At 39.7% G+C, this 11,867-nt stretch overlaps 1 protein-coding gene across 4 annotated transcripts in view; it reads left to right on the top strand.

Moving 5' to 3' along the window:
* The window catches only part of ZEB1 (zinc finger E-box binding homeobox 1), a 213,933-nt gene that overhangs the window by 198,244 nt on the left and 3,822 nt on the right, over nucleotides 1-11,867 (top strand). For all 4 annotated transcript variants that reach the window (XM_048837734.1, XM_048837735.1, XM_048837737.2 and 1 more), the window contains exons 6-8: nucleotides 2,692-2,797; nucleotides 4,520-6,330; nucleotides 8,312-8,492. In XM_048837734.1, the coding sequence (XP_048693691.1) occupies nucleotides 2,692-2,797; nucleotides 4,520-6,330; nucleotides 8,312-8,492 (2,098 nt within the window). The remainder of the gene's footprint in view (nucleotides 1-2,691; nucleotides 2,798-4,519; nucleotides 6,331-8,311; nucleotides 8,493-11,867) is intronic.

An 11,867-nucleotide genomic window follows, 5' to 3' on the forward strand; every position in this document is an offset into this window, starting at 1 on the left:
TCAGATGCAATACAGGCACCGTACAGTATTTGCTTTTTTTTTTTTTTTTTTAATCTCTGCTGCTTCCTTATTAATTTCTTCCGGTTTCACATGATGTCCAATTGACTGGTCAGTCCATAACTCTGGTGTTCATAGCTTTGAGGTTCTGCTGTGTACTAGGACCTGTTATGTTGGGTGACCTCATCCTTGGGTATGCAGGCGGAGTTTCTCCAGGAGAATATCCATAAACTCATGGACATTCTCCAACCCTCTGTCCCTGGGAGAGTGGCCCCGTTGATTAATGAGGTGCTTCTCAAGCCTGCAAGCGCTCTTTGGAGTACACTGGCCTGAGTACTACGAGCGGACAAATGCTTGGAGAAGCGTTATTTTGTTCCAGTACAGGGATACAAGGAATTTTATTGCCAGCTGGCCGCAAACTCCTAGTAGTCACAGCAGTGAATGACAGCGCCTGGCAGCGCAGATTCAAGTCCTCCCCCAAAGACAGAGACTTGAAGTGCCTAGATCTCTTAGGCAGGAAGATATACACCTCATAGTCACTGCGAACCAGCAAGCCCTGCTGGCCAAATATGACTTCCTCAACTAGTTGGTTTTGGCCATGGTTGAGCAACAGTTTTCCCAAGGCCTCCTGGCATGAATTTTGTGTTTGTTACTGAGGGCAGAGTGGTGGCAAAAACATTGTTGCAATCTGCGCTTGAGGTGGCGGACACTTCAGCCAGGGCTATGGCCTCCACAGTTACTATGAGGAGAGCTTCCTGGTTTCAGATTTCCGGGATTATACTGGCTGTCCAGCAAGCAACTGAGGACTTGCCATTCAATGGCCAAACCTTGTTTTCGAATAAGACTGATGAAACCCTGTATTCCTTCAAGGATTTGAGGACCACTTTAAGGTTCGTGCAGGTGTGTACAACACACACACACACAGACATCATTATGGTGCGCAGCAGCAGCAGTGATGCGGGCTGCAAAGCCCCTTTGTGCAGCCCTTCCCCCCCAAAGACAGTGAGACTACCCCAGGAAAAGGGATAGGTCTCACAAGAGGAAGCACTCAAGCTCAGGGCCTGGCTGCTCTGTGCACCCTCCTTCAGCACTTGCTAAACATGCATTTTGCCTCGTTAGGCCAGAACATTGTTCCAGTTGTTCTTCCTTCCTCATCATCCCCCTGTTCCTTAGGGGACAAGCTGGTTCACTTTTACAGTGCCTGGGTCTTGATAATGTCCAACAGCTGGATCCTAGACACTTTGGATCGGGCTACACCATCCAATTCCTCTCCATGCCTCCTCTCCAAACTCCGCCTCCCGCCACATCCTTCTCACGAGATACTGCTCTTTGAACAGGTCAGCTCTCTGATAGTGTTGGGAGGGGTGGAGGAGGTTCTGTGAGAACACCACAGTCCTGGGTTCTACCCCCAGTATTGCCTGATACCAAAATCCAAGGGTGGGATCAGGCCCATCCTCAACCTCCAGGTATTCAACACTTTTTCTGCCTAGCACTAAGATTGGTTTGCTAACTTGGTTGTTTACCTGATCAGATTGCTGGCTCAGCTTTTCACCTGATCAGATTGCTGGCTCAGCTTTTTACCTGGCTGTTTTCTTTCCTTACCAGACAAGCAGGCTTCTTTTTTCATGTCCCAGCACCAAAAATATACATTCTACATACCACATCCTACACATGCCTTCCCGGACCAGGGATCCAGAATTGTCTTGCGGATCATTTCAGCAGGATTTTCTCCCCGAGCCTCAAGTGGTCCCTTAAGTCAGAGGTCCTTCAGATGGTGTTCGCAACGTGGGGCATCCCTACATTCGACCTCTTTGCAACAAGGCAAAAGAGGAACTGAGCCCAGGCTCCCTCTCTGACTCTTTCCCCTGCAGCTGGAAGTCAACTCTACTGTATGCATTCCCTCCTATCCTGATTCTTCCCCAGGTCATCACCAAACAGCTCTGACTGTACTTTCAAAAATAATATACTTGGTCAGTGTTTAAATGTATACATTTGTACATGTAAACTATTTATACTAAAACAAAAGTGCATTTATTTAAACTTACCTTTCTTGGCCTATGCTACTTTAAAAGAATTGTAATGTAAATAAGGCTAACATGATGAAAATACTTTAAATGCGTAATAAATGTTCTCACAAGACAAGACATAACAAAAAAGATAGTTAAGTGGCTTCATCACAATTGTTAACAAATATTAGGTGTTTGAGGAATCCATTTATTATATTGCATATTTTAATAGAGATTTTTTGCATTTCTTTTGAAAATAAACTGGGACTGAGAGTGCCTTTGTTGTTACTGAACCATCTTCTCTTCAGAAATCCTGTGGTGCCATTACATAAAGAATTTAAGGCCAACAGTAAAAGCTGGAAGCATGTAAATGGAAAAATCAAGTCAACTGATTAAATTTTAAACTGTCTCTAAATGCTTTAATGTTTCTTTCTTGTATTCCATATCTATTGGATGATTTTTACAAATAGAAAAGGGAATATCTTATTAAATTTCTTAGGCACGTAAGCTGGCCGTATTCCCTTTTTGTAAAATTAGAATAGAGAGCAATGTCTTTTTTTTTAACTGTACCAAATTTACACCAAATGTTGTGCTGAAATTTGAAATACGTGAGGTTTTCCTTATGCTGTTTATTCATTACATTTGAACTTCTTTGTTCTCTGAATGAATTTCAGATTTTCTCTTACAGAGACATGTGACTCAGTCCAGTGGTAATCGAAAATTCAAGTGCACTGAATGTGGAAAAGCTTTCAAATACAAACATCACCTAAAGGAGCATCTACGAATCCACAGTGGTAAATATTCCAAGTCTTGATATACATAATGAATATTATCCCATGTACTCTGTATGACTTTGGCATGAAAACAATTTTGTAACTGTAAGTTTAAAACATAAAGTTTATATTTTGTTCTTGGAGATACTGTAAATTCTGGCCCCAGTACTCAGCTGTGTCCAAAGTGCTTCCAGGGCAATTCAAGAGGCTTTGCAAAAGTGGCTTTAAGCTGAAACAGTTAAGCAAAACTTCAGCTGTAGTGTTAGAGTTCTGGCATGTGTAAAACCAAAGATAGGCAAAGGAATTTGGGGATGTTTTGTTCATGTTATGTGTATGTATACAATTCTTAATTTTAAAAAGTGGACAGCCTTTGCCTTGACCTCTTTACTTGCATGTTGTACCTCTTTCCCTTGTTCTTTGTTGTACACCTTTCCTCTATCCTTTGCTTGTTTACCTTTTTCAATTATATCCTCTTTCTATGTGTTTGTAGAACATTTAGCGTGTTGTGGCCACTACTGGAAACAAGTAATTTACAATAATAATAATAAATATGACAGCTACCCACCTTACTGTGCCTGTGTATACCACCATACAAGGGTAATAGCAATAAAATACTGCCCTAAGCAAAGAAGACAATCGTACCCAAGATTTTTGTAGATTGTCATCTCAGCAGTCAGTGTTTCATTCTGTATGAAATTCTAAAGGTTAATTTTGGTCATTAAAAAAAATCCTCAATTTCTCCCCTCCCCCTCTTCTTTACCGATTGAGGACAGACACAAAAGAAGTAGAAATGAGGGTTTCACATTATCCTTTCCTACTGCTTTGCCATCTGAATCAGAGAAGCAGCATTTAAGAAAGCTCTGTTTTTTCCCATCCGAGTGCATGCTCTGTGCCTCACTTTTGTTTCTTCTCCCAACTAACAACACCTGTGTCTCATCTCCTTACTTTCAATGGTGACTCTGTTGGTGGAAGAGCCTGTGCTGGCACTCATCTCTCCCTGCAAAGAGGCAGATCTACCAGCTATTCTCTTCCTCAGCAGCAGAGCTATGTTAAGAAGTCAGTGCTACCACTGGGCTTGACCACCAAGCTGGCTAGCTTGTAAGGAAGCTTTACAACTGATGTTCATCTCTGACATCAGATCACATGCATGTCTTCTGTGTGTGCCCAATTTCCCTTTACTCTGGTGTATCTATCTGGCTGATTACACTTATGGGTAGATAGGTGGCTAGTTAGTGTTTGTGTATGTGTGCTTACGCCACTAAAAAAAATTATAGGATTTTACATCACCATTTATTTTATTTATGCCACTTATTTTCTTTGGATTTATTGTTGTTTTAGTCTCCTGCTTTATCACTTTCTAAAGTACTTTATATTAGCTACTATGGAAACAAAGTTATTGTTTGGGTGGAGTTTAATGAAGTCTACAATATAATATAAAGCCAATTTATATGTTGGGTTTAGACACTTAACGCCAAGGTTTGGAAAATGCTAGAATTTATCATGGCCATATGGGGCCTGATCTTTTATTTCTAGTGCACACACAATTTGTATTGAAATTCATGGAAGGAATGCCTGATCAGGCGCAAAGGTGGCATAATTATCTATATTGTTTAATTGAATATAAAGTTTTTGTTGTCAGAGTCATGTCTGGGACCGTTTGAGAGGAGAGAGATTGTTTTCCCATTATTTTAGTATAATGGAGATGCACTGTAGCCTAATCAACTCTCATTTGTCTTTGTTTAGGAGAGAAGCCATATGAGTGCCCAAACTGCAAGAAGCGTTTTTCCCATTCTGGTTCATATAGCTCACACATAAGCAGCAAGAAATGTATTGGTTTGATGCCTGTGAATGGTCGAGCACGGTCAGGGCTCAAGACGTCTCAGTGCTCCTCCCCTTCCCTTTCCGCATCACCAGGTATCCCAGCGAGACCACAGATACGGCAAAAATTAGAAAACAAGCCCTTACAAGAACAACTTCCCATTAACCAAATTAAAACTGAACCTGTGGATTATGAATTCAAGCCCATAGTTGTTGCTTCAGGAATCAACTGTTCAACCCCTTTGCAAAATGGGGTTTTTAGTGGTGGTAGCCCATTACAGGCAACCAGTTCTCCTCAGGGTGTGGTGCAAGCTGTTGTTCTACCAACAGTAGGTCTGGTATCTCCCATAAGCATCAACTTAAGTGACATTCAAAATGTACTTAAAGTGGCAGTAGATGGTAATGTAATAAGGCAAGTATTGGAAAACAGTCATACTAATCTTGCATCCAAAGAACAAGAAACAATCAACACTGCATCCATACAACAAGCCGGTCATTCCCTCATTTCAGCTATCAGTCTTCCTTTGGTTGATCAAGATGGGACAACCAAAATTATAATCAATTACAGTTTGGAGCAACCTAGTCAACTTCAGGTTGTTCCACAAAATCTGAAAAAAGAAAATTCTGTTCCCACAAACAGTTGCAAAAGTGAAAAATTACCAGAAGATCTTACAGTGAAGTCTGAGAAAGATAAGAACTTTGAAGGAGAGATCAATGATAGCACTTGCCTTCTTTGTGATGACTGTCCAGGAGATCTTAATGCACTTCAAGAATTAAAGCACTATGACCCAAAAAATCCCACTCAGCTTCCTCAGCTCAGTGAAACAGAAGCTGAGAAGTCTGAATCCCCTGTTCAGTCAGAAACAGGGGAGAGCAATTTATCTCCTGGTCAGCCACCTTTAAAAAATCTTTTATCTCTTCTAAAAGCATATTATGCATTAAATGCACAACCAAGTGCAGAAGAGCTCTCAAAAATTGCTGATTCAGTAAACCTACCACTGGATGTGGTAAAAAAGTGGTTTGAAAAAATGCAAGCTGGGCAAATTTCTGTACAGTCTTCTGGACCGTCTTCTCCTGAACAGGGCAAACTAAGTAATCCTACAGATAATGATGATCAAGCAGGACCTACAAATCCAAGTGAACCCCACAACAACACAAGTAATTCACAAAACTCCCTCAAGATAATTAAGGCTCAGACTTTATCAGTGGGATTGACCCTGAATGGTTCACGAAGTAACACACCATCCCCATCACCACTAAACCTCTCTTCATCCAGAAATTCACAGGGTTATGTGTACACAACAGAGGATGTACCAGAAGAGCCACAAATAGAACCTCTTGACCTTTCACTACCAAAGCAACATGGAGAAATATTGGAAAGATCTACCATAACTAGTGTTTACCAGAACAGTGTTTATTCTGTCCAAGAAGAACCTTTGAACTTGACTTGTGCAAAAAAAGAACCACAAAAGGACAGCAGTATTACAGACTCTGATCCTGTTGTAAATGTAATCCCACCAAGTGCCAACCCCATAAATATTGCTATACCTGCAGTCACTGCCCAGTTACCTACAATTGTTGCCATTGCTGACCAGAACAGTGTTCCATGCTTAAGAGCTCTAGCTGCCAATAAGCAAACCATTCTGATTCCACGGGTGGCTTATACATATTCAACTACGGTTAGCCCTGCAGTTCAAGAAACACCGCCAAAACAGACCCAACCTAATGGAAATCAGGTACCTAAGCCTGTGTGTATTCTTGTACGTACTATATGTAGAGGTGTGGCATAATTCAGGTCATTATTTTTACCAAACTAAAACACTTCAATGGTAAAAGAAAAAAAGCCAGAATTGGTTAAAATAGTGTTTAAATTGTTGATAATATTTATTTTGGTTACATCCTAATAAGTGGGTGATGGAAGTTATTGTAACATTTACTCCTTTGAAGCCAAGCTGGTACACAGTCGGGCAACATACAGGAACTAATCGTTGTGTCAGATTTTCAGGACCAGTTTTCAATCCAAATAATAGATATATTATCTACTTATGAATTCCAGTACCACTGGTTAAAAAGCAATGTAACCAGACTCATATATTTTGCTGGCTCACTATCCCCTCCAAAAAAATAAAAAAGGCTGTGTGGGACGTCTTGACCCTCCTATTTTGCCCTTCCTGTCGGCTCCCAGCCAGTACTATCTTGATCTGGTGGGTAACTGAACTCTTCCTGTACCATAATGTAACTTTAAACAACATTAAAATGAAACTTTCATTGAAAATTGGGCAAGTGCTTGTCCCTTGCATGTGTTGTTTATGTACACTGCTCTGTTTCTACTTCAATATATGTCTCTGTGATCAGAGTCGATCCCACTGATAGTTGTATATAAATTATTAAGGTAGGAACAGAGAAGAATTAAAAAAAAGATACATGCAAAGGATAAGATCTTTTCCTGGTTGACTCCTTGTAAGTGGGTGATGGAAGCTAATGTAAACTCTTTCCTGTACAATTGGAAACTGGTCAGCCTGGGTTTGGACAGACACAAGGTATGTTATATATTACGCTCATGCATACTGAGGTAGCTAATACATATTTTATTTGGATTTGAAAACTGATGCCAAAAATCTAATACAGTTTTTGTGGGTTTTGTGACTTGCTCATACCATTAAAATATGCTTTTATGCTTCTTGAGAGTGAATTTAGCAGATGAATCATCTGGGGCTACAGTTACAGTATTATGGTATTATAGGTACAGTTTTTGTTCATGGAATATTAGCATTCCCTGGCTAGCTACTTTAGGTTATATTTGTAACAGAATTATGGGAAGGAAAGTAGCCAGTTTTACAGAATTGAACACTAATGTTAGCATAATTTTAATTTCCATAAAACTGGTGAAACATTTAGATGCAGACAGTATACCTTAATGTAAAATACTGTTAGAAACGTCCTTGGTCTTCCACATTCCCAATGCCCTTTTATGTACCTTTTCATTCTATAATCTCATTTCCCTCCCTTATCCAGCTCTTACTTCAGGCGTGGCCAACCTGTGGCTCCGGAGCCGCATGTGGCTCTTCACAGGTTAATATGCGGCTCCTTACCTAGGCACGGATTCCAGGGCTGGAGCTATAGATGCTAACTTTCCAATGTGCTGGGGGGTGCTCACTGCTCAACCCCCTGGCTCTGCCCCAAGCCCTGCCCCCACTCCACCCATTCCCCCAAGACCCCTGCTCCTTCGCCTGCAGACATGCGAAGGAGCAGATTGCAGGTGGAGTGGAGAGTAGGTGCTGATTGGTGGGAGCTGCCAGCAGGCAGGAGGCACTGGGGAGTGGATGAGGGGCTGCTGACGTATTACTGTGGCTCTTTGGCAATGTATATGGTAAATTCTGTCTCCTTCTCAGGCTCAGGTTGGCCACCCCTGTCTTACTTGGTGTGTCAGTGCTCCTCTGAAGCTTGGCCTGAAGCCAAATCTTGAAACTCAAACATTGCAACTCTGTTAAGTACTGGTTTTCTAGGCCTTCTAGTTGTAATAGATCGGGAATGTTAGTGTCACAAAGAGAGAGTCTTTTCTTGGCTATGTAAATGTTAGAATTAAACAACATTGTTTGTCAATTTATTGAAATTAAGTGAAATTACAACTAAAATTCCAGAATATGATTTATAATCTCGCTTACTGTGTCCATGGAATTTGTACAAGGTTTGATATTTTTTTTGTAATTTTCTTAGGATGAAAGGCAAGATACTAGCTCAGAAGGAGTCTCAAATGTGGAAGATCAAAATGATTCTGATTCAACACCACCCAAAAAGAAGATGAGAAAGACAGAAAATGGGATGTATGCTTGTGATTTATGTGACAAAATATTCCAGAAGAGCAGTTCACTGTTGAGACATAAGTATGAACACACAGGTATGTAGTAGTAAATATAGTTTTTAAAATAGTTTTCTTATTTTAATTCTGATTGGATTCCATGCTTCAAAAAGAACATATAATATGCCCATGGTTGAAGGGTGGAGGAGAAAATAATAACTTTTTTCATCATCATGGCTCAATGCATACCTTTTTCAGTAAACCTACATTTTTTATGTTCAATTTTCATTGCAATTCCAGGATGATGTTATATTTTTAGGGATTAATACAAACACATTAAGTGATCAAGTATCTCTTCTCCAGCTGGGTCATGGTCATGATTATCTGACAGCTCCTCTAATCAGGGACTCATTTTCCGCCTTCTAGCTCATACTGCTGTTTTCATAATTATTATTTATTATTTACTCACAAAGCACCTTATACGTGTGGGATGCTTTACATACAACTAAGAGACAAAGTCCCTGCCCCCAGGCATTTTACAGTCTAAGAGTCTAATCTAAAATCACTTGGAAATCAGTGGGAGTCTTCAATGAGCTTTGAATCTTTCCCAAAAAGACTAGTGTTACAGTCTTAAGTTTTTTCATTTTTATTTCTCTGCATTTCTCCTTTCAACTCAGGTTCTGGCTTTTTTGGTCATTTATTACATTCCTTTACTTTAGTCTTTGCTATCTTGTGTATTAAAGACGTGTTTTGATATGTGTATCTTCATATGCCTCTTTCTTTTTTATTGACTAGATCTCTGTATTATTTCTCTGTTTATCTGCATTACTCTTTTTTAAATCTCTATCAGGTTTGGTTCTTAATGGTGTATTGTCTATTAATTCTGTTAATTTTCTTTTCAGTTTTTCCCATTCAGGTCAATTTCTTAGAGTGTGTTTCTCAACAAAATTTGTATTTTTCCCAGCTTTGCTTTCCTAAAGTTTAGTGTATTAGTTTCTCCTCTTTTAGAACACACTAGTTCTTTCTATTTTACTTTTTAATTAAGTATAGAGCTCAGGAAAAGTGCCTGTTTGACAGTACTAGACATAGAAGTCATTTCTCTTCTGTGTACTGTGATCAGAAAACTACCATTTGTCTGCATCTTTCATATCAAGGCTAGGCTTATACAAACTTGTTTTGCCTCATTTCTACCCTATTTAATTGTGAGTTTTGAATGCTGAAACCAAACTAACGTTACTGGGTTCTCTTGTATTAATTTAGATGGAATATATGGGCCCAAAGAGTCAAAGGTGTTAACATGACCCTGAAACTGCAGTATTAAAAAGTTTTAAAGAAGTGTTGGGGTACAGAGACCTCAGCTGGCTTAGTCCCATGACAAACACCATTACAAATCATTTACATCTTTTATTAAAGATACAGAAAAAGAAGAAAAACAGTTAAAGCATTTGAAATGTAAAGAAATAAGTAAGGTTTTCATTTTAACCACATCCCTCTTTCCCTTTAGCTGGGGAGAGTCTTTAAAAGTGTGTGGGGGGGGGAATAACTTGAGTCTCTTAGATAGTATCAAAGATGATGATAAATGTCCTTTTTGGAAGAGGGAAGTTAGTTGGAATGGGCTGGAGCGGTTGTTACTGTTTTTGTTGTTGAAGTCCAATTCCATTTCCTAGAAGACAAAACAAGAGATACACAGAGAGAGAGAGAGAGAGAGAGAGCGAAAAGAGGAGAAAGAAAAGAACAGGGAAGATAGAAAGCACAACTTCTGTTTCTGGTATTGCTTTTCACTTGCATCCTCATTGCTGGAAAAACACAGGCACAGCTCACGCTCTTATCTGCCACTCTGAGATCTGGCAAACTCGTACCAGCATTGGGTTGTTTCGGGGACATTGCCTTTAGCTTTTTGCTCAGAGGCTTTCAGCAGTGTTGCAAAATATACATTCTTGGCTGGTTGAATCAGATTCTTGTTAGATAGAATGCAAAAGGGGAAGGAGAAGAAGTAAGGTGGGGAAGGAAAAAGGACACACTGGGGAAAGGCGTGACAAAGTCTCACATATCAGGTTGTGTTTGGGATTCATCAGAGCCAGTGAGTGGAGGTGGAGCCCTTTTATGGCTTGGTCTGGTCAGGACATCTCTTGGGATTAAGACAACCAAGACACAATGATTTTACAGTAGATCCCAGGGTCCCAGGAGACAGTGCAGGTGGCAGCTATGATGGTGAAGCTCGCTCCTTCCCCTCCTTTCAGTCAGCAATTGTCTCCCTTCACTTTCTCTCAGTCTCCTTTATTTTAAGGACCCCAAAAGGGACTGATGGGCAGAATACTCCATCCTCTCATTATTTTGTCCACCAATAGGCCTAATTTCAGACACACCAATTTTGGTTCATTAATTTCTGATCTCACACTGTTCTTGTTTACTAGGTATGATCTTGATCAGTTTTGTTTAGACTAATTCAGTCTTCTTTTCTTTTCTGGTTTTATTTTTTACCTTTTCCCATCAAATTACGTTGTTATAGCTTATTGTAACATTTTATGAACTTTCATTCACTTTTCACAGTTGAGCTCACAATTAGGGTAAGTTTATAGGCCCAGTAGTCACAACAGTTTGTTATGTTTAGAAGAGACATTAAAAATAGCAGAGAGGGGACAAAGAAAAAAATCTGAAAACTGGAGCAGAGAGAAGACTGAGGGATAAACAAATACAGAGAGACTGAGCTGGGAGTAGGAGAGAGATTTTTCTAATGAATTTGTAGGAACAGAATAAACACTTGTGCCAATCTGTGTTTGTGGGGGGGGGGGTGAAGATCTTTCTTCTCCTCTCTTCTTAATACGAAGTGAGCAAAAATATTTTAAGTGAGTATGAGTGGAAAAAATGGGATTAAAATCCAAGTAAAAAATGGATTTGAATTTGAACTAATCTTATAACCAAAAAACGTTTCATGAAATTCACCATCATTAATTGGGACCCTATTCCTCTTATCCCACCTGATTGTGGGATGTTCATTCACTAAAAGTAGCACCCAGGAGCCACTCTATCAACTTCCTACATTCTGTTCAACTTTGGCAAATGGCTTTCAAGATGGCCATCCTTGTGTTCTCAAATTATTCAGTTTATGTAGAAATTCAAGAAATTCAATTCACACAGTTCAACAAAGGAGTTAAATGGATGTAAGCATGTGATTAAATCAGTGAGACTCAAGCATGTGCTTAAAGTTAAGCACATTAATTCCTTTGCCAAATTGGGGCCTGAGCATGCAGTGGACGATGGTGCTGAGTCTGCCCTTTGTTAGAATGGGAAAATAGGGTTAATAAGTTTTGCAATTTTCGAATGTCTTTTATCATCTTTTTTGGAATACGGTTTTAGTTATCAATGTGGATCTTCACAGTTCCATTGAGTTAGCTATACAACTAGCCTAGAGTTGGTCTCTACAGACCTGTCTCCATTCTCATCCTGTGATGAGCAAGGCATACAGTCTCCTGA

Source organism: Caretta caretta, chromosome 2 (assembly GCF_965140235.1).
Source record: "Caretta caretta isolate rCarCar2 chromosome 2, rCarCar1.hap1, whole genome shotgun sequence".
Lineage (NCBI taxonomy): Eukaryota > Metazoa > Chordata > Testudines > Cheloniidae > Caretta > Caretta caretta.